General features: G+C 40.3%; 2 protein-coding genes across 2 annotated transcripts; both read right to left on the bottom strand.

Moving 5' to 3' along the window:
* Window positions 1–387: 387 nt before the first annotated feature.
* LOC144741185 (pro-epidermal growth factor-like) lies at window positions 388–11,894 on the bottom strand. The gene is given in 25 exon segments (XM_078623798.1): window positions 388–552; window positions 1,900–1,980; window positions 3,302–3,485; window positions 3,911–4,076; window positions 5,173–5,206; window positions 5,208–5,290; window positions 5,378–5,503; window positions 5,607–5,747; window positions 5,895–6,062; window positions 6,418–6,641; window positions 6,775–6,879; window positions 7,019–7,167; window positions 7,456–7,481; window positions 7,484–7,525; window positions 8,050–8,172; window positions 9,903–9,945; window positions 9,947–10,026; window positions 10,230–10,236; window positions 10,238–10,345; window positions 10,472–10,673; window positions 10,810–11,037; window positions 11,404–11,503; window positions 11,506–11,584; window positions 11,701–11,795; window positions 11,798–11,894. Coding segments are annotated over 25 exon segments (2,856 nt in total).
* Window positions 11,895–17,635: 5,741 nt separating this feature from the next.
* Window positions 17,636–20,633, bottom strand: LRIT3 (leucine rich repeat, Ig-like and transmembrane domains 3). The gene is made up of 4 exons (XM_078623799.1): window positions 20,518–20,633; window positions 19,654–20,120; window positions 17,931–18,236; window positions 17,636–17,850 (listed from the first exon to the last, which is right to left on the bottom strand). Exons 1-4 carry the CDS (start codon window positions 20,631–20,633, stop codon window positions 17,636–17,638), a joined length of 1,104 nt encoding a protein of 367 aa, XP_078479925.1.
* Between the last annotated feature and the right edge of the window lie 3,172 nt (window positions 20,634–23,805).

Raw genomic sequence — 23,805 nt, forward strand, 5'->3', positions numbered from 1 at the left:
TTAATACATGTGTTATTAACTATTTCAGATACAATGTGCAGAGTAAATCATGAATCTAAACACCATCCACTGTTGAAAGGAGTTAACTTAAGGCCGGGCTCCTTTACATTGTCAGTAACTGTATTGGCCCCTGAATCCCAAGTTGAGGCTTGATACAAGATAAATAGACACAGGCGCCAATCTCATCTTTTCTGTAGGGCCGATCTGCTGCTGTTTAGACCCGGTGCCCTCACCTATCTGTTAGCCCCCTAATGGAAGCCAATATATAGATAAGTGTCTTGCCAGGAAAATCAATATCAATGTGGCTGCTGATGTTTTTTGTGTTTAAGTGCTTTGTTTTCTGCCACAGCCCTTCGAAACAAACAGAGTCCTTTTTATGAACAATTCTCAGTCAACCTTGAGACTGAGTCTCAGACGGACATAGAAATGGAAGTAGACCCAGATGGGAGGTGGTGGTGATGGTGGAGGTGAAAGGTAGACTGATCTGGCCGATATCGCTAGAGCGTTAGATTTGGTGGTGGATAGAAAAGTATCATCAGCTCTGAAGAGGGTCTGATGGAGTGTAACGGGGCAGAGATGAGGTATGAGTGGCCTAAATAATCTTTCAATCATAGAAAAATAATATCATTAAATACGTTTATTTTCCAAAGAAAATTTGAAAAGAACGTTTTTGTGTATCCAGTGGTGTTAAGGGGTGTAGTCATTAACAAACCACCAGATTTTTGAATACACATTTATTCCAGTAAAAGCTTCCAGTGTCCATCCTCTCACCATTTTGCATGTGATTAGTTGTAAACATTAGCGTACTGGAACCTTCCCTTTACAAAACCAAACGATCCATCGGACTAGTCTTCCCTCAGGCTTGTTATAGGAAAGGAAGAAGAAAAACTTAATCGGCATTGTGCTGTACATAAAAAAGATGCAGACTATCGAAAGTTCAACTGAAATATCACTCAACACTGAACTAAACATGCTTCTCATTACACTACATCCTGCCATGTGGTCAGTAATCTGTGTATAAGGAAGTACTTAATATTAATAATAATAATAATAATAGACTAAATCTGAGAATGATATATTCAAATTCATTTAAATAATGGGTAATTATTAATGAATGCTATCCCACTACTGTTAAAGAGCAGGAGCGACAGCCCTACAATTTCCTAATCTCCCTATTAGCAATGGGGATTTATTTAGATATTATCGAATGTTTCTTTGGAACTGGTTTACAGTTCACATTTGGCTTTGGGTGTTTGCACATAAACTCGGCCACTCAACTATAGGATTTCCTTTTTCTGTGGCTTTGTGCATCACAAGACTTTTCTGTCTTGTGATGCAGTGGGTTTGTGTTGGTAGCACACGTTGGTTTTCACAGGTCTCCTGAACGGCTCCACTTGTCACCGTGTGGGAGTAACCTCCTTATGCCGATGTAAAATGTCTAGATAAGTCATCTCTCTGGTCAACTAGAAAGCAGGTGATTCTGGAGCAGGAGGCTTGAAGGTTTTACAGTAATATGAGCTTGGTGACTGACTTGAGGGATAGGTGGTAGGTTGCGTGGTCTCCATGGCAACAGCTGACACCATGGAGCACTCGTACCCTTGGTTGTGTTTGGACAATATTCCTGTCTCTTGAGATGTGGAGTTTTCACCTGATAAAAACAGAAAAGTCTAAGTCTGGCAGAAATTAAAATAAAATCTGTATAGACATGTTGCTTGGGTGTTGATGTCTAAAGATACCTGGCTCTGAGGAGCAGGATGGACACACTGCTCTCCTGGGACAGCCCATAGCTTTTCCCTTTTTCTCTGTTTTCTTCCACTGTGTAGAACTGTATAATTAAGTCATCAAATAATATGTTAATGTACACTGTTTGATTTTATCATAGCTGTGTCATTGGCTTACCTGAGGCACACTGGTTGTGGTTGTCTCTGACACGTCCTCATCAGTCACACTGGTCTCACTCACATTGTCCACTGAGGGCTGCTTACGGAAGAGTCCTCTGGTTCTTCATAGGGGAAGGTAAACACACAGGTATTTTAATCATTTTATAAATCTCAAGGGCCCTGCAGTTCATAGTGAGTGTAGTAGAGAATTAATCCTGATTTAGAAATCCACATATTCAGTGTCTGTGTGTGTTGATTTTAGAGTCCCGGCAACAGTTTTTTTTAGCCCCTGTCACTCTGCACTGTGAGATATTTTCCTTGTGCGTGTGGAATACAGTATGTGAGTTGGAGAGGGAAGTAAACCACCCACCAAACTCTAAAACACTGCACAAGTGCACTTGCAGTGAAGTGCAGAGGCAATTTGAAGCATAGCTATTGGAGGCCATGTAGCGTTTCCACTGGGGTCATACCTCACCGCCTCTATATTGTAGCTGAGAAATGACCTATTTTTATGTGTAATTGCTGTAGAACAAGCTAAACCAAGCATGTAATTGAAAGCGTGCCACTTCCACAGGCGAACTGAGACTGCAAACCGTTCAGAAGTCGTCGGATGAGTGTGTGCGTGTGCTTTGTGAGTCAAAAGAGTGGAGAATGCCAACAGCCTTGTCCATAAGCCAGCGAAACAACAGTAAAGCAAATCAGCTAGAGCCAGAGACAGCTCAGGTGGAAATGAAAAGGGTGGGGGGGCTCCAGTATGTGACCTGTGTATGCCCACTCTCAGCTAACTACAGCTGCATGCTGCCATTCGTTCCACATGTGACCTGCTCCCCGACCCCCCTGCTGCCCTACTGAGACGCCGATTACACGGCTCATGCCACCCTGAGTTTGATAGACACCTCTAAATGCTGTCAGCTCATTCATGTGTGGAGCTGCTCCTCCCGGGCGGTCTGTGTCCACAGTACTGCTCATACATTATTACTACACACACGAGCACACACATACAGAAATGAGTGCTGATATACATAGAAAATAGTCCAAATATTCCCAAAAGATGATGATAGACAATTTACTTTTCAGCATTCTCGTGCAAATGGAACATCACATTGTTGCATTCACACTTTTTTACCTTTTATACCCCCACCAAGGAGGTTCTATGTTTGTCTGTTAGCAAAAGAACTCAAAAAGATTTTTATGAAATGCTCAGTAAATGCCTCTAATGGACCAGGTCCAGATGTTGGTGGTGTTGGTGGTTTCCTATATTTTTCTTCGGTGAATGTCAAATCATCATAAAAAGTGCTCAGTGTTATCTGACAAAACTTTTTTTTTAACTGTCGCTGTATTAAAATACACATAAAAAACAAAGATGCGCCTCATTACTCCATTGTAACGCAGCACTGTCATGTACCCTGATTCTCACCCACCCCCCTTCTCCTCTCTCACCCGTAGCAGTAGGTGACACAGGCAGCCAGGGAGAGCAGGGAGATTAAAACCACCATGCAGGCTGCGATGACCACGTTCCTCCTCTTCTCCTCTTCAGCCTGCTGAAGCTCCCACCACTCCAAGTCGCTGAACTGACAACGTTCCCCCATATAGCCTGACACGCAACTGAAACCAGGTGAACCAGACAAACATTCACATTTTTTGAATAAACCTAATCAAGGTGGTAAGAGAACAAAAACACAATTGTCTTTCATCATAATTATGTACTGGACACAATATGAACATATTTATCTCCACTGATCTCTAAGTCTTTGGTTCTTACATAAGATGAATTAACAGACTAATCCTATGTAAATGTGTAGCTTTGTTACTTATTATGCTGACACAGAATTTTTATATCTGGATGTCTCTTTGTCCCTTTACAATTACAAGAATATTTCTATAATCTTTGTAATCTGGACCTTTCCTGTTGGCTCTACTATGGAACAATGGTGACACCTACTGTTTGAAAACTGTCACAGATGACACGAGGGAACAAAAAAGTAGCTCCATCAGTGGACATCATGATCACACACAAGAAGGTTATTTACTTGCAGGCGTAGGACTCCATCTCAGGAAAGTAGAGCAAACACCCTGGTAACAAACAGTAAGTCTCATGGGTGGAGGGACAACTCTCGACTGAGTTACTGTTTGCGTTCTTATCGGTGACATCACCAGTGCTGCTCGTCGTCACCCATGATGTTTTGGTTAGCAGCTCTGTGGGCAGAGTTTAAGATGCCGTGTCATCAGATTGGGACACGGTTTGTTGTGTCTGACAGTGATGTGAATGGGTTAATGTCTTTAAGGCACAGACAGTGAGAGAGTTTTTGAAGTGAAGAAGAATGTTGGAGACAGCAAACTGCTTTAGGAAAGGGAAAAGAAGTGTTTTGGCTGTTATACCAGATAATAAACATTGAAACATGGAAAACACATGTGTCTAAAAAAGTGTCTAAAAATATTTCTTTTCTAAGTAATTCAAAATATGTATTAGATTTTAAAGCATTTTTAAAGTATTGTTCACTTATTATGACATATTTGAGTTATTGCATTGAAGCAGGGGGAAACACATACAGTATATGAGTAACATAATGCTATTGTTTTTTTTTTTTTACAGAAAACAGCAAGAAGAAGAATGCACAATGTTAATTTCAGGGAACAAACACACAAAAGTTGTTTATTTAATCAGGGTTGTTTAAGTTTCAATAGTTAGCCAAATTAAGGACATTGTTGGTTATGTTTAGAGCCATAAATGGACTTTTGCCAGCAAATTTACACATATTTGTTTTAGATTTAGGTTTGATTATTTTGTTTTAGTGTGGGTGAACTGTTTTAATATGATAGAAGGAGGTTTAATGTTAAACAGCAAAGGGCCAATGGTGTCAAAATGTGGAATTCCTTGGCAATGGAAGAGAAGAGCTATACAAATATTTTTTAAGGTCTAAGATGTTTTATAAGGAAAGACTAGAGAGGCGATATAAAATGAGTAATGAAGTAGTTTAAACTTATGAGTTTTGGATTTTTTGTTGTTGACTGCTGCGTTACAGTTATATCGTTTTCCAAAAGGGGCAGGTTTTATACGTTTACTTCATCCTGCTCCTTTCCAGGCATTCAGATTGGAATGAATAAATAAATGAAATGAGGTGAAAACTGATTAATAACGATGTCCTTTCCTTTGGCCTTTGCCTTCTCTCCCTCTCTCTAATATTATTTAAATATTAACTTAAATTCTTCTGAATAGATTATGTATATCTGAACTGACTGTTATGACAGTGAAAATCATGCTTTAATCTGGAATTCAGGAAATATTACCCACCGACACACGATTGTCCATCACCTGTGAAGCCCTTCTAGACACAAGCAGACATGGCTGCCAGCCGTCAGGCGGCACTGTGCATTCTGACCACATTGTAATGAGTCACAGTCATTCTGGTCTGACAGTGAAGTGGACATGGAGAATTAGGACTGTGATCTGGCCCTGCAACAACCAGTCATTTGCTTTAATAAAGGTAAACTGTCACCTGACACCATCTTCTCTGTGAAGAGCTGTGGCTCCATAGCTGAGTCCGGATCACTCTCCCCTTTCGTCCCTGGGGATGATGTTGTCTGAGGTGAGCTCTCATCATTGAGCGTCTTGTTTCTAAGATCTGTTAAAACAGAATAAACGCTGTCTACAGACTCCATAGAATAAACATCACTATAGATTTCTATCGTTATAGGTTAATACAGTATGACAGGAAAAGGAATAACCTGCTGTTCTATTTGAAGGCAAGCAAGCCCTTCCATCATCAGCGAGAACATATCGTGACAGACAGGAGCAGTGTGCAAACCCCAGCCGGCTTTCACACAACTGGGCACAGCCGCCATTCTGGTGAAGGCAAACGTCTGCCCCTGAGGAATAACAGATGTTCAGGTTCAGATTTTTCAGGAATTTGACAAGAAAACACTCCAAAGTCGAAGTTCACACCTGGAAACACTAATTCAGTTTTTACAGACAAGTCATTGACAAAACATTTTTTTTTGTTGTTGTTTCTCTACCTGGTTTAGCAAGGGGATGAACCACCACAATGGATGCTGGTCGGACCAGGTTGCCATGGATACGCTGAAGCGTCTTCCCAGTCCGCTTGTGTATGCTCCTCAGCTCTTGATGCTCCCTGTCAGAGATCCATAGCCTGTCCTCAAAGACTGCCAGGTCAAAAGGTCGTCCTGGGCCATTCAAATAGAAGGATAGAGTTAACTAACCAGGTGAGAACTACACCAGTTGGTCATGACGAAGCAAGAACACTGCATTTCAAAACAGGTGGAACCTTTGTTTTTCAGCCTGCTGAAAATATACTCTGCTCAAAATATACTTTTTTGCTATAAATATACTTTTAAACTCCGCCTTCATCAGTGAGAGGCAGACTATCTGAAGATTAAAATGGGTTTTACTCATTCTGTGAAGCTTCTCTGATGATTTATCACCGATACATTCGTGTTCTACTTGTTTGCATATGCATGTATGCCCGACACAGTACTTGACACTTGATTCCGCCACAAGGGGAAGCTCAGGAAGCCTCACCTACTTGGTTCTCTGATAGGACCCGTCGGTCTGACCCGTCCAGGGCACAGGTCTCTATCAGGGTCCTCCTGTGGTTGCACCAGAACAGACGATCCTCTGTGAAATCGATGGTCAGACCACTGGGTGACACAAGGTCAGCATTTGCAATGACAATGCGTTCCTTCCCTTCCAAAGAGGCACTTTCCACCACAGGTTGAGCTCCTATGTCAGTCCAAAACAACTTCCTCAAAAAAGGAAAGAAAACATGTAAATGGAAGTGAAAACGAATGATTCTTTTCTGGGGTATTGTCAATGTGACCGGGAATGTTGGCACTGATACGGTAAGTTGTTTTAAAGTAGGATTGTTGTCAAACTCACTTTTCCAGTGGATGAACTGCAATTCCTGTTGGTTTTTCAAGCCCTTTGTTCACAATAGTTTCTCTGTTCAGTCCGTCCAAATTACTGCAGTCAACAGTTGAATGGCTGGAAAAATGTGAAACAGAGAACTGAAATCATCTCACATCTCTAGATATGATAAAAAAAAAAAGAAATCGTAACACCGGACGGAGCAGAAGATGAGGAATGAATGAATAATAACTTAAAACCAAAAAAGTACCCATACCTTTTGTCCGTCCAGTACATTTTGCGATGGACCCAGTCAATTGCCAGTCCCTCAGGAGAGCCCAGGCCTTCAGAAATGAGAAGCTCTCTGGAGCCTCCATTCATATCAACCCGTTCAATTGTCCTCTGGAATTCACTGGCAAAGTACACCTTTGAAATGCATTCAAAAATATGAAATATAACATGTACAAACACTAAAACATGCTAAAAGTCAATTATAAAGTATCTCTCCCCAGTGTGTCTCATGTCTGTCCACTAGATGTCATTAAATATCCATGCCACAACCTGCATTTTGTCAGCATGTGCCACAGACTTAAAAGAGCAGTGCTTTTTTTTTTTTTTTTTACATCAACACTTACACTTACACACCTTTCCTATAACTGCTTCTATTTGAAAGAAAAAAAAAGATCAGGAAAGGATGATTACTTTCCTTCTTACATTAGTTTCAACAGGGTCATAGTCAAAGCTGTAATTGTTCCTCTGGGCTCCTCCACAAGGGTTTGGTCTCCTGTGCCATCAGGATTAATCCTTATCACACCCTCCTAGACTGGCAACTATTAGATATGGAGGCGGGTCCTGAAGAATATAATATATATATACGTTTTTCATTATTAAATGAATTTTATTTAGTGTAACATTTGTTTAAAAATTGTCTGTGGAAGTGTAGACAGAGAGGAGTGTGTTAATAATATGACTCACCAGTGGCTATGCAGCGCCTGCCGTCGTGATGGAGCTGGTAGCCAGGCAGACAACCACACCGCCACCCACTAGGGATAACAGGAGTACAGAGCTGGCTGCAGTCCCCTCTGTCTGCAGATGAGCAGCCTGGAATTTCAGAAAAGCTTCTGTTCTTGTATCTTTCACTGTATTATTCTCTCTAATCGTCACCCATATACATATAATCTACATCTTTATATTTGGGAAAGCAGAGACACTAGATGGCACATTTTCACAATGTGGTCACTTTATCATGAATATGACAGAAATTAGTTTCAGTGTAAAGGGATGATATTGTCTAAATAGAAGTCATACCAGTACAGGCCTGTCCATCCTCCTGCAGTGTAGAGCCCACAGGACAAACACAAACAGGACCCTCATCTGTTTCCAGGCATCCATGACCGCATTCAGTGGTATTGGCTTCACATGGTACGATCTCTGACGGTGGGAGAAAAATTGTATTTACACAAACTAGTTTCTGTCAGTACCAAAGTGTTGACGTGTTGGATTTGTCCGTGTTATTTTTGACACTAGCAGCAGGTAGTAGTAGATTGTAACCGAGCCAGATGGGCAACAATCTTCTTATGTCGTGGCCTGGTAAAATCCCTTTATAAAGTCAGGCCTAATCCTATAAAAATAGGTGAAAGCATGATTAGAAGTAAAGGCCCACACCGTGAGAGTGATGACATGTTCTCTTCCATGGTATCTTCTGCAGTTGTGCATACGGGCCAGGTATACACAGGCATATGAAACATATTGCAAAATAGTTATTGGCATTGCCTTTTGTGGGTAACCTCATCTTAATGTAGTTGATAAAATCAGTGTTTCCAAATTTCTGCATTCTTCTTGGAATTTTTGTCAGGTCCAATGTGTGCCACAGCAGGAAGGAATTGTTGATCTTAAGGCTGCACTGAATAAACGAAATTTGCCACAATAAAATGCACTTACATGCAGTAACAAATGAATGGGGTTTTATCGGAATGGAAAGAAAAGGCAGCAGCTCCGTTCAGCGCTAACCTAATCTAGTGTTGTGTCCATTTCAAGCCTGCTGCTTGACCACATGTTTATTTTCATCTGGACCTTGGCAAAGGTTGTCTGCTAACCAGCTTACAGGGACAAAGCTGCTGACCAGATATGTTCCCTGTTGCAAATGTCACTTCATCATCTAATCCCATTGTCTCTGTAAAGCCTTTCTGTTGTCTTGGCTTCGTGGCTGTGAGATTAGAGGGGTTAGATTGATTAGAAAGTGTCCCTATTTTGAACTGTAATGAATTTAATAAAAAAGGCAATGAAAAACTATTTTAATGTGACAAGTAGCAATGTTAGCATTCACCTTCAATGCTTGAAACAAAAATACAATAATTAAGATTTAAGGAAATTACATCACTGTTGAACTGATTGTGGGGTAGTCCTGTATTAATGCAGTCACTTTTGATTACTATCAGTGTCCCCAGTTCTTGAAATTAAACATTTGACTAAAAGGGCTTATGCTCGAATGGCTAGCTAGTCACGTTATCCACTGCCCTTAGCTTGATTTCAATATATACACCAATCGTGCACTTAAATTGTTTTGGTGGGTGTGCTAGTTTTTGAGGCCCTCCACTTCCCCTTATTAAATATCAAGCATATTTCACCACCGTGTCTAAGGATTTCAATCCAAAAGGGGGTAGTGACATTAATGCATTCACTGCATTTCTTCAGGACAGCAACAAATATGATAGCCAGTACCACAGTGTCTCTAATTCATTTTTAAGCTATACAATAGTTGAGTTCATGTTCGTTCACCACTCTTAAAATGCAGCAGTTAATCAAAATGCTATGTTATTTTTCCCAACTTGAATGAAACTTTGTACTTTACAAAACGTGTTTACAGTCCTCAGCTTTAGGAGCATAACAAAGTGTTAGTGTTTTGAGCCAAGTAACACACAATTGGCAGCTCACATAATGTCGAGTCTGTCTGGCAGTCTGTGACCCAGCATTTTTATTGACTCTCTGGGGTCAAAGTAGTGTCTGGGGGACAAATGCCACCTTTCATAGCACTGCAAATAGGAGATCAGACATGAAATTTGCAGGAGGAACGTGATACAGAATTCTACATGATTTCCAAACCACCTGTTTTTTTTTTTGTTGGTTTGTTTCATCATCACACAGATATGTTTCCACCCTACCTTGGCATGTTCTTCTGTCCGGTAAGAGCGCGTATCCCGCAGGAGCAGGTACAAAAATAGGAGCCTGCCATGTTTTCACAACCAAGAGAGCAGCCATGATTCCAGTGGGCACATTCATTGACATCTGTGGTACACAGAGTAAACAAAAACAAGATTATGATTTCTACACTCTTATTTAAATGTCATGGTGTGTAGGGCCCTGGAATAGAATGACATTCTAAACTGGAATATCCAACTATCTTCTACTTATGGCTATGAATTAGTGACTCCTTGTCATTTCAATGTTAAGGTCCCCTTTTTTGTTCATTAAAAAGAACTAAAACTAACCTTCACAATATGTGGCCTTGCCTGCTCAGAACAAAGCCTTCACTGCACTGGCAAACCCCCTGCTCCGCAACACTGGAACACACACTGACACAGTTTCCACTGTGGTTCCTCACAATCTATGAAAGAGTTTGTTAAAAGATGAATATGTAAGTAAATGCTCTCATGGAGTTTTAACGAAATTAAATGTGCGTACAGGTCAAACATACTGACATTTAGTAGTCAAAGAAAAAAGTTGCCGTAACTGTAAATGGAGTCAGTGAGTCTGCCATTGGCTGATTGCGAAGATGAACCACTTTGATATCAACTGGGGATTTTGCCATTTGTTTCATATTGACATCCAACGGCTGTCCACCAGTGTACTTGTTGACTTGTTTTATAGCCCGAGATTCAACGTCGGTGTAGTATATGTGGTCAAGAAACACCGACAGTCCCAGTGAATTTGACCTGATACAAGAGAGAAACACCAGGAGTCAGAATCATAATGAGTTTTCAGCTTTGTGATTTTACACATTTTTACATTCTAACTTTGCTGTTTTGACCTTAACAGCAACATTCATGATAACTAGTGTAACATACTTACCGAAGTGGCTGATCTATGATGTGCAGGACTTTTCCATTGTAGTTAGATGAAGCAATGACACGTTCTCCGCTCAGACCAAACTGAACCCAGAAAAGTCGTTTGTCTTCCTGGTCAATGGACAGCGCTGTCAGCTGCACTGCAGTCTTTATTAATGTGGTTTTCATCTGTCCTGTCAAGTCTGACCGCTGGATACTTGGAGTCATCCCACCAGACAGCCAAAACAAAAGCCTGCAAAATACATATTTCCACTCTATATTGTTACACTGACTTGTTGGGACTGAATGCAGCAGTTTACAAATATCTCCTACTCATTTCACAGTGTATATCCCCTTTTTGTTCTTTAATAATGCATTCTTTTAAAGAAACACTAATCCTGAGAGATTGGTGCTATAGTTCAGTCTGTTGTTCTGTCTCCATACCTGACATGTTGGATGGATTTTTGATAACCCACAATACATATTGCTAGAAATCTGAAAACAACTACTCATGGGCAATCATGTAATATCTTTACTATATAATGGGATCCCTCTTTTTCCTTACCTGCCCAGGTAAAAAGAACAACATAATAACAAGAAGCACAAAGGTTACATGTACCTTTTGTTGGGGTCAGTCACTATAGAATTTGGTTCAGTCAAGTGTCTTAATAGAGTCCTCTCATTTTTCCCATTTATATCCATTCTCTTGATCCGTCCTTTTCCCGGCTTGTCCAATAAACACTATTCCAAATCCAGTCCACTGCAAGGCCAGAGATATGTTTGTCGGATGCGTAGAGTTTCTGGGGAACAAACGAAAACATTTTTACACCAACCAGATGCAGTGCAAGTGATTGAGAATTTCATTTAATGACATTTATATTTGACTACATAATCACCTGTCTGTGTGCTCCTCTACGGATGCTTTGTGGATGACTCCAGTATGTGTGTCAGCCCAGTAAACTCTCTCTTCTCTGAAATGAAAATCCAGCAGTACCGAACTTCCTACCCTGACACAAGCCGTCGGTGGTTCTTCCCATCAAGATCCATCCTGTGTATGGCTTTACCATGTCCAAATATCAGGAAGGCCGTGTGAAGCTTGATGAAAAACATTTTGTTAGTTAGTCTTTAACTCTCAAAGATGCACTGTGCAGGCTTTGGTCCTTTGGGACTTTTTAACTGAACACACACCACACACACACACACACATCTGTCACATTTCTACCTGAACAACAATACTACAATCAACCAGTAAATAGGTAGTTAAATGAAATGACAGAACGGTAACTATAGCACCAGGTTTCGATAGTGTATACAATGCTCTCTGTGCCGTTAAACTTGTCAAATTATCTGCATCTTCAGAAAAATCCTATTCATTCATTCATTCATTCATGACTGGGGTGAAGTTCAAGGATGCTCATGGGTAAGACATCATCCCTTAGCAACTAATGGCTTTTGCATCTGTTAACTTTCTGAAAATACTTTACAGACTGAAGGTGTCACGGGTGTCTGCTGCAAAAAGTTACTGAACATACTACAGAATACTGAAGGTGGAAATAAGTATTCATTTAATAGAACTTAGGTCCAACATGGAATCATATTTATTAAAGAATTGTCATTTGTTGTCGAGATGTATTTACCCTGACAAATGGAACAAAACAAGATTGTGTGTGCAACCATGGATACTATGCTAAACTCTGTGGAATGACGAAAACAATGAGCAACACCAGACAAACAACATAATGAAACGTCTGGCCTGAGATCCCAAAGACGGCCTGTGACTAAGGTCACAGAGTGGTCAGCGTGTCAATTGATTTAGTTTAAGTGGTATTGGCAGCATGGTGAGTTCATAGGAATTTTCTTTGCAGCCAAATGTTTTTTCACCTAAACGTTCAACTTTGTAACGTTCAACATCACACATTGATAGTTTGACAAAGTATACCGAAATAATAAATATATTTGTGCTTTTGGTAAATCTGGTAGAATATGGCTGTTGTTAGAAAGAATCAGTAGCACTTTAAAAATAATCTGACCCTTGACCCAGACTTTTAACCTCTCTGAGATAACAGAATAGCATTGTTTTTTTGTTTTTTTTTAGCTATGATCTAATGGTATACAACTTCTAAGCAGAACTGGTAGGTAATTTCACTTAATGCACTTTCAAGACTAAACAGTAATTTACATTGGGTTTTTAGTAAATAGCCAAATAATGATGAACTCAGTTTGTGCTCAATAGGGTCTCTATCAATTGTGAGAATTGGCCCTGCCTTTAGCTCACCAAACACTAGAGATCCACATTGGGTTGACTGGATCGGCCCCTAAATGCAGTCAGTATTTTTGATTTGGTTCATGTTACAGTCATCCACCAGGTTTGGTGAAAATCAGCTGGGTAGTTCTTGCGTAATCCTGCTAACAAGCAAATACACACAGCCACAAGCAAACACACAAGGTCAAACGTGACCTCCTTGGTGGGAGGTAACTTGGGTCTCAGTAGTCTCATATGTCAGCAATTTTTATCCACGTATACAACTTTATCTAAAATATCTATGTTTCCATAATGCTAATTGATTGTTATACTTAGTTCAAACTCTTTGACATTCACAAAGAATTGTTTTAAAAATGGTGTAAAACAACATGTGGACAAACTCACCCAGCACAGCTGCTGTTTCTCCCCGCTCGTGTCAGACGCTCATCCCAACATGCTGTGCCAAGAACCAACACTCCACTATTTTGCACTGTGAAGTAGATCAGTGCTGCTGTAATCATCACAGCCAACATAATCCTGCACTCCGTCTCTTCTGTGGGAGCTGCACTCGCTCACTTTTTCTCAGGCATTCCCACTCAGGGCACCGGCGTACAAGAATTTCCCCAAATTAAGTAACATTTGCTCAGGGATGGTTGGCATCCTTGTCCAAGACTTCAGCGTTGGGAGCCGATGGAGCTTCACATACCAGGTGGTATCACACCAGAGAGAGATTGAAAGACCAAATGAAAAGGTGGAATACTCAGAACGAAGATGGCAAAAAAAACCCAGAGTGGATCCCACTCACTCCCTACTTTGGCCCCCATGCTGCCCGTCTGTTTTGGAAGTAAAGTTTTGAAATTCCTGACACCCCCATGGTAAATTTTGCACATGCTAGCTCAGCACTGGAGCAAAATGTCCTTTAAGCTGCAGTCAGTCTCCCAAATAGAATGTGGAATATGCAAGAAATGAGGCTGGGCAAAAGAAATGTCCCATACTATACCAACATCTTACCCTCACTCCACCCCCTCACTCATGTCATTTCTCTGTGTGTCTGGGAGAGGAGGAGACATTTCACGTAACCCAACACCAATGTCAACTTGTATGGGACCATGTTTGACATCTTAAATTAAAAAAAAAAAAAAAAAGCAATATGGATATAGCATTGGGCCAAACAAAAATCTATTATATATATATTTTTTAACCTTAATTGACATTTGTCAGCTTATTTCAAGCAAAAACATGATCGTTACATACAGTACAAGTTCACATGCTGTAGGCAGTAGACACTCTGTTTTGGGTCTGGTGTATTGAGAGGCCAGCGTGGTCCCACTGTCTCCTGTACAAATGTATCCGGCTCCCACTGGGAATCCGTAGAACGAGTAGTTTATAGAGAACGGAGGACTGCATCACATTAGCCCTTAATTGTTTGTCCTCCTTTTACCCAGGAGAACAACTAACAAATGGCAGGAACTAAAACCTCTATTCATACCCGCCATGACTGGTATATTGTCAGCACTAGCGTCAACATTAACCTTGTAGAGGAGCAGTGGAAGATGTACACAGCTGAAAGAGATGCACTCTCTCCAGACTAATGGAAGCAGCAGGGAAGGCTCTGACCTTTTCCCTCAATTTTCTCCCAGGCAGAAGAACAATGAAAATGAGTCTATCTATAATTTGACTTTTGGTGACTTTGCTGTGTCAGAATGACACATGAATCTGAATCATCATTATCAGGAAGAGTTGGTGGAACACACACACACACAGGCATACACTGATACAACATTTATCCCCCACCATACAAACAGGAATGCTCAGCTTCAATAAAAATTGAAAAGCTTTGTAGATGTTCAACTGTCCAAAACGATACTGCCTTATTATACTAAGAAAACATTTTTGTTCATGCAGGTTTATTCGGATAAGAGAATGGTGGATACATCTGGTAGAAAACAATGTGACTGATTTAACATGTTTCACAAGGAATTAAAATATGTCAGATGTGTAACGTTGGTGTCAGAGTGGATAATAGCTGTGAATAAAATGACATCGATGTTCTACTCCCATGCCTGCTAAATTAAAATCGCATTCAGAATTATAGCCTGTTGGGCTGTTGTTGGTGTTGTGTTTCAGTGGCTAATGTCAATGCTGGCAGTCCTGAGGCGTGGCTCAGCTAAGACAAATGCAGCCTTTACCTTTTGTATTGTCACAGCTTCAAAGACCAGATAAAGGCAAATGTAAGGAAACACGTCAATTAAAACTTCTGGTTATTTAATACGTTTAAAATGAATTTATTGTAGAGAATTGGTGATTGTTTCCCTCATTAAAGACGAGGGAGCATGGTTTGCCTCCCAGTCTGAGGGGGCAAAGCCTGGTGGGAGAAGTGACCCTAGTTCTTGTAGTCTTGTAACAGCCTCTCTGTGTTTTCCCAGGAGGGATGATTTAGCCTCCTTTGTAAATTAATACCAAAATTATATATTTTTCTCTCTATTTCCCTTAATGGTATGGCAACAGTTACCCACCAGGGTCCACTGTCTGTTCACTTTGTTTGTGAAAATAACCTGACAGTTGCCATGTTGACACCTGACATCAGATTACTCAGAGCCCCTGGGTCGTACAACTGGTGGCTTAGTGGTGTCCATGTGATCTCTTTTCCAGGAAGATGCGTCATCTTCAGGAGTTAAGGCAGCATAAGATGTTTAGAATGTGTTTCACCGGTTTAAGCCCACACAAGGGCTCCCATCTTTGCTGTAGGGCCTGTACAGCTTAGATTGTTGTGATATAATACCAAACTGTGTTTTGTTTTTGTTAATTATCAGTTTTGGAGTAGCATGTATTCATTTTTTACGACTGGTGAAAAGAGGACTACTAAACCTTTATTTGACATTATTTTCTGAAAGTTGTATTTTTGTATATGAGACAGGTATGTGTCCATCAACCTGGCACAACAGAAGAGTAGCGCATGTATTTTTACAGTTGTCTGGTTTATTAATACAAATATTACACATTTATAGACAAATATATCTGTATAATCATAGAAACACATTTTAGAAGGGTCACATATGTTCTATAAACACACTTACAGTACTTCCTTTCCAGTAAGGCAACAATCTGCTTGATGCTTGAAGCGACAATGGTATCACATTTGTGATGGGGTGTGGATAACACAACTTCTTTGTACCATCTCAGGTAGTCATTTCTGACACTTTTATTTTGGCATTAAATATCACATAAACACCACACAGGTAACTGACAGGCCCTTTGTATGGTAATAGTGAATTTTGAAAGTCTACAAGGGTGCTGTGCTGTAGTGACACCCTTGAAATGTATTAAGCATATATAAGGCTCCAAAATTGGTAAGGACATAAAAAAAAAAAAATCAGTCACTGAATTATCAGTTCTTTGAATAGCAAAAAAACCCTCATCACATACATGTTACAACAATTTACAAAAATCATTGCATAAATCTTTATAAATTAGTATAAAATTAATAATAATTGTGTTTAACTGTTGAAATGTTACTGGCTTGTCTTACAAACCACTGAATGGGAAGATATTAAAAATGTATATTTATAAAGATTTTAAAATGATTTTAGAATTATTAGTTTATCCACAAAGGGCATACAAAGTATGGTAACTGGAAAGTGCCTTTTCCCCTTCATGGCACTCAACACGCTTAACCAAGTTGTCTCATTTACCCAGTCACTGTCATGGTCACTTGCACATTCAAAAACTGAATATATTTCATATAAAGTGTCACAAGCGTGACATTTGGGCACCGTTGTGTCCAGGCATCAGCAGAGATACTCTGACCGGGAGCTGTCGCTCTTATAGGTCATCTGAGAGTCAATACTTGACCTGGAGCACAGGAGCATTCGCTCTGATTCATGGGTTGGTCTCCTTGCCCAAAGCTCTTTTGGGTTTGAGTTCAAGGTTCTTTGCTTCATTGATATTGTCTCAAACTTGACATAGCTTTCTTTTCAAGCTCCTCTTGATCCAAAGGCGTGTTGCTGCCCTTGCAGTAGAGTGCAAGAATTTTATAGAGCAACAGGGCAATGAGAGGCAAAACCAAAGCACAAGCAATGCCACTGACTATCATGAAAAGCTGATTCTGCCCACTGTCCTCTAAATTGTCGAGTGTGGAGAAGTCAATACAAGGGTTCTTTTCCAGCCGAACTGCCCTTTGCTACAAGACAAACCCGAGTACCTCATCCCAGATGACAGTGTCCTCCAGGAGCATTTTACCAGAGCCAGCGGTAGTCTCCACTGTCCTTTTTGCATCCTCTTCACCATAAGGTGAATACACAACTGTGAGTGGGGATTCACTTGGTAACCCATCTGCTTTCCAGAGCAGCACTCGCACTATCAGCTGTCTCCTCCACAATCATCAGATCTTTGACAGACCCCATCGATTTGCTTCCCTCTTTTCATATGCAGTAAGCTTTCTTCCATTATCTTCTTGCTGAATCGGTTTCAGCCCCTTTGAGTGAACCTTTTTGTAGACCTTTTGCTTGGAGTAGTCTTTGTTTTTTTGATAAATGCCGGTAACGTCGTCTGTATTCTTGGAGTGACGGTGGATGTGATGAGGGTTGAGTCAGTTGTGTTGGTCAGGGGGTTAAAAGTCGTTTCTTGGCTGGTTGGTCCAGTTCCGACAGGCTTCAGTGGAGGGAATGGTGGTACTCATGGTCCCAGCAATGGAGAGCGATATGGTAGCCTCGCAGCACCGGGCAACGTTCTTGGCTTTGCATCTGTAGTCTCCAGCATCCTTGTACAATATTTCGTGCAAGCTCATGATGGACCACCGGACTCCCTCTCCAGGAGACTCCTGAACTGTATATACAAAGACAACTAAGACTAATTTGAAAGAAGAGGTTTGCTGACGTGATTATTCTCAAGCCTCCCTATTTTACCTGTGTTGTTGACAGGGGAGCCATCTGATTTAGCCCAGTATAGAATCGGCGTCGGTAACCCTGTGGCATCACATCGCAGAAGAACATTACTGCCTAAAGGGGATGTGATCTTCGTTGCAGAAGTCATGACCGAAGGCTTTACACAGTTATCTAGTTCAGCACGTTGAAAGATAACACCAGCCAGGTTCTCTGGTCCACTGCAGGTCAGGAATAGGTCCATGAAAACCACTGGGGTGTTCACCATTTTGGATATCTCAATCATCTTTGAGATTTTGCAGTCACAGAACCAAGGATTGTCTTGGAGACCTGAAGATAGAAAGATAACAAAAACATGTGTTTATTAAAGAAATAGCAACATCACATTCCATTCATTAGCCCTGCTAAAGAGGTGGTGTCATCGCTGTTTGTCTGTCCAGTAGCATAATTATGCTAGCTCCCATCTAGTTGCAGTACTTGAAAATAAATGTTAATTGACCATAGCATTAGCATGTTTGTAGCATGTTTGTTTTATTAACCTAAAGATTTGACACTGAAGATGTCACAAAACATGGAGGGTTAAGCAGACATGGGTAAATTTGGACACAAAGGTTGCAGTGTTTTTTACTTAAAGTTTGTTGTGACAGTTTGTCCAGTTGTTCAAAATGGACACACACCATAACACATTAGTGTGAGCACCTGCTGCACACAATAGGCGAGCACCTGCGCTAATTAATACCCTAACCAGATTAGCTTCTTTTAGCAGTGGCAAAGCACCTAAGCTGTCGCGGGCCTACTTCAGTTTGTGGCAGCATATTCACCATTGAATTCACATGACTTTAGCCCTTTAAAAGTACCTTTATTGGCTATAATAACTGTGGTTGCAATGTTGTGGTTTTCTGTTAAATGTCCACTATAATTCTTGTTTTCTGCTGTTTCATGATTTGAATGCATTTACAGATATGTTATTTAGTAACAATGGCCATGAGAAAAGCAGTGGTTATATCTTTAATGTAACATGAACAGACAACGGTTTGAGGATACATTGAGGAGGCTCTGCCCTTGGATTGTTTTTCCTACAGCCTAATCCTGTTTCTCCTTCACGTACTTGTCAAGCACACACAGCCTCTTCCTGCATAGATAAACAGCCTAGGATGATGTCCCTCCCTCTTTATTAACTGTTAAATTTATTAAAAATAAAATAAACAAAAATAAGGTACTTTTCGAGCAAACCACTACATTATTTTGTCTTTATGCAGAATTATGTTTTGGGTTGTCCGTACATGTGCAATATGGCTCAGAAATTGTAATTTGGTAGAAACCCGTTATCCAACAGGATAAGAACAAATAAGATATATAAATTAATCCCAAAACAAAAATGTCCATAAAACCAACATGACATATGCTTCAGTAATATTACTATTATCCTAATTACAATGCAACACGCCAGCATTTGTAAGTGTAATGTGAGTCTGCGCAGCTGAGAAACCTGAATCTGATGACATTCCCCAAATAAATAACAACATGCAATATTTTGCACATCTGGGGATTTCTTTTAGTATACCGTCTTTCATGTACACATAGAGAAGTTACAGTAAGTTTTCTGTTTCATTGAAGTGAACACATCACTGGCTTGGAACACTCAGCGTTAAATATTCATCTGTGAGTTAGGATTTAGGATACAAAACCCCACCTTTGCACTGTACTGGCCCTTACATTCTACAAAAGCAAGCAAGACAGACCTTACCTAACACAACCTTCTGGGTGGTGTTTGTAGAGACTGGTGCTCCATTGAATGGTGGCCAGATATCCATGAGGTCAGAGGGTAAGGTGGTTAATTTGTTGCTGGATAGATCCAAGTAGGTGATGTTGAGAAGGTAGGGGATTGCGTCAGTGGGAATGCTAGTAATTCTGTTGTTGTGTAGATCCAGTGTCCTCAACATGGGCATCTCTTTCAGGGACTCCCATGGGAACATGGATATCATATTGCCATCTAGTCTGAGCTCATGGAGCACTTTGAGGTTGTAGAAACTTCCAGTATCCACCGAGGTTATGGAATTGTACGTAATCCACAGGTACTGTAGCTCCACCAGGTAGTAAAAAGCTTCCGTTGGGATCCGACGCACCATGGTTTTCTCAATACGAAGTTTGACGGTGTCCACCGGGACATTGACAGGGATGTCAGACATGTCTGGGTCATTGCAGAGGACAGACCTGTAGATGCAATGTGAAAAATCAATAATATTCTGTAACACAAGCAAATGCGGATGACCTACTTATATTATACCTTCTCTCACCCAAACATGACCGTATGCATGGCTAGAGATGAAGAGCACACTTATACAGATGCCAGTTAGGTCTTTTTCCAAGATTAAGGGAATTGGTCACATCATTGCTAACCAAGGCTCTGAGCTGGATTTAAAAAAGCAAGAGGTTGAATTTAAAAACCAATTTCCCAAACATTTCAGTGTTTGTGTGTAAATTTGTATAGCAAATATGAAATGACAGCACATAGGATGTGACCTGATTCTGTAGAATTCTGCAGGTCTTCATAAGTTGTAAAATTAGCTTTCCTTTTCAGTTTCAACCTTAAAAAAAAGCAAATTTTTACCTGGTTCCCGTTCCATCAGTACGTCCGTGGAACACACATGTGCATTGGGATGGACAGAAGGGTTGAGCCATGCTGAGGCAGCATAATAATACATGCACACAGAGAAGAAGACGCATGATTTCACCAGATACACCTAAAATTCTCACATCGGCGAGAGATCAGGAGAAAAGACATCCGGATTCATTAACAGCTTGAAGAACTCTATCCAAACTGCAAAAAGAGAATAAAGAAAATAGCTTTCCATAAGCGACAACAGTACACAGCCCGGGGATCGACTTACAGCACAGGTGACCTGAGAGATTGACTTTGGGGGGGGAGGGGGGAGGACGATTAGTGGAGGATTTGTTTGTGTTAAGAGGGTCACGCAAGCCAGGCAGCGGGGCAACACCGGACATTTACACATGGCGCAAATCATCCATGTCTTAAGAGGTTTCCCCTCATGTGATGCAGCCACGCCTTCACTGAGCTGTTCCGTTCTCATCTCACCCTTTTTTTGCCAACTTCTTCAGACTATTTATGTAAAAATATGTATATGTAAGTCCCACTGGCTCAAGTGTTTGTGTATTATTGAATCGGAGGCCACGTGTAAGGTGTGTGAGTGAGTTCAGTCTGGCAGTAGAGTGCAAAGTGTAATTTTGGATGTGATTTATGGGCGGACTGGGTGGATCACCGGCGTGTGGTAGAGGCCCCAACTCAAACTGTCTGGTGAAGAAGATTGACTGTGTAACTCATGTACTTACTTTCTGCTCTCACTAGAGTGCGCTCAACCTTTTGTTAATCAATCAAGGATTGATTAACAACAAAATCAAAGCAGTTTCTGCCATGTCATTCAAGCAACGGACATGTGCCTGCACATGTACATCAAAACCTTTAATAAGATTCTCCTTCTCCTGGTGTCGGATGAAAGATCCTGTAAAATCCTTGTAATCCTTGTAAACCTTATAAAATCACATATGTAGATGTAAAATTGTAAAATGTTTTTTTTTTTTTTCTCCATGTGAGGTGGCTCCAATCTTAACATTTTACCAGCAGCATTGCTTCATTACATAAGTCACAGAATAAATGGACACTGGAGACATCAAGTATTTATTAACAAGTACAGAAGTGGATTTTATTTATGCAAGCAAATTTTATCATACAGGTCAAATAAGCCACTTCAAGCTGTTGGCACATGAATGTACAAAACAGATTCAATTTAAAGCCGGCTACTAAGCATTCGTAGTGAAAGTACAAAATACTAATACAAGGAGAAAGCTGAAAGCATTTTTTTCCTGGTTGTTACAGAGAAAGCAATGTTGATACAAGGTTCAAGACATGGTTGAGATCTCATCACAAACTAAATAGACACAACTCAAAGACTACAGTCTCTAACATCAGTAACCTAACGCAGTAAGCGTGGAAGGTTTAGTACTGCACATATAAACAAAGGGTTGGTCCAGCAAGACAGCCAACAGTGTAAAAATAAAGCAGTGAAGTAGCTTTTGAGTCAATAAGACTATATTAATGCATGTCCATGCCACAGAAAACATCTAGATTCACAGTCTTTACTAACAGTACTGTTATCCAACTTTGAGTTGAACGCCAATGCGCCAGCGAGAGCACAGACATGGTCGAAGAAGCGCATGAATGTAGCTTTTGAGACACAACCGGCAAAACACAGTTTGCCTGGCAATGAAGTTGACGGGTCACATTCGTGGTCCTTTGTCAACACGATGTGTAAGCAATACAGTTACTGTCATTCACAAAATTACACAAACTTTTCTCACATCGGATAGTTCTACCAATGAGTGCCAATGCACCAGCAACCTTTTGTTGTCACCAGAGCCTGACGGATGTAAATTGGACTGACCCACAGTGATCTCTTTCGTATTCTTTCTTGAATTTTCCTTAAATTACGGTGCTTAACATATAGGTATGTTTTGATATAGCAGTATATACAGTGCAGTGGCTGCAAAATGTATTTATTCATGTTCAATAAATCAAGAACGGGGATATGAAAGTTTGCATGTGCTTTGTGAGTCGTGATAGTCGAGTCATTCACTGTCCTAATGTATTTAAATGGCAAAATTCCCCCTTTATCATTAAATAACCCACTTTTGTCTTTAATTGACCATATGGCATATATATATATATATATACACACACACACACACACACACACACACACACACACACACACACACACACAGTACAGGCCAAAAGACACACCTTCTCATTCAGTGTGTCTCCTTTATTTTCATAGTAGATTCTCACTGTAGGCATCAAATCTATGAATGAACATATGTGGAATTATGTACTTAACAAAAAAGTGCGAAATAACTCTAAATATGTCTCCTATTTTATATTTCTCAAAGTTGCTTTTTTGATAGAGCTGCAAACCGGTGTTCTCTCAGTGAGCTCCATGAGGTCGTCACCTGAGATGGTTTTCACTTGTGCCTCGTCCGGATTAGTGGAATTTTTTGCCTTATTAATGGGGTTGGGACCATCAGTTGTGCTGAAGTCATGTTGATACACAGCCGACGACCCTGTTGGACGACTGTTCATTCATATTATGACAAGAACCAATCAGCTAAGTAAGAGAAACGAGTGGCCGTCATGACTTGAAGGTCATGAAAGTAAAGGAAACGCATTGAATAAGAAGGTGTGTCCAAACTTTTGGCCTGTACTGTGTGTGTCTGTCTGTGTGTGTCTGTCTGTCTGTCTCTGTGTGTGTGTGTGTGTGTGTGTGTGTGTGTGTGTGTGTGTGTGTGTGTTGTATATATATATCTCAAAGATTGTTTTCCTGTTTAACAGGCATGGCACGTCCTCGAATGATTTGGTATTATTTTTTGATTTGTAAACCAGATTTTTACCTAGTTCCATGAGAAAGAGGTTTTAAATCCCTGGGCATGCTGGTATAACAAAGGCTTGTGATGCTTTATTTTAGTGTTGTGAGAGTTTAAACATTGTCAAAACTAACCACTTGTCCACATACAGTACATCGTACTTAAAACATGACATCCGCACACACACTACATGAGAAATGTGCTTGAAAACCCTTTTTAAGCCCATGTTGACCCCCTCATGAATCAGCAAAAAAATAAATTATGCACAAGAGGAAAATGACACTTCGCATCAAATGAAGATGTAAAAAAAATAAACCAATTATGAGTTATTCAAAGTAAAAAAAAAAAAAAACAGAATAAATACTACTGCTACTTCTTATTCTACAAACGACACTAAGACTACTGTTAGCACTAAACAATTTGTATTCAAGAATAATAGAACTGCCATAATGATAACTGTAAC

Source organism: Lampetra planeri, unplaced genomic scaffold (genome assembly GCF_965212315.1).
Source record: "Lampetra planeri unplaced genomic scaffold, kcLamPlan1.2.h2 scaffold_457, whole genome shotgun sequence".
Lineage (NCBI taxonomy): Eukaryota > Metazoa > Chordata > Hyperoartia > Petromyzontiformes > Petromyzontidae > Lampetra > Lampetra planeri.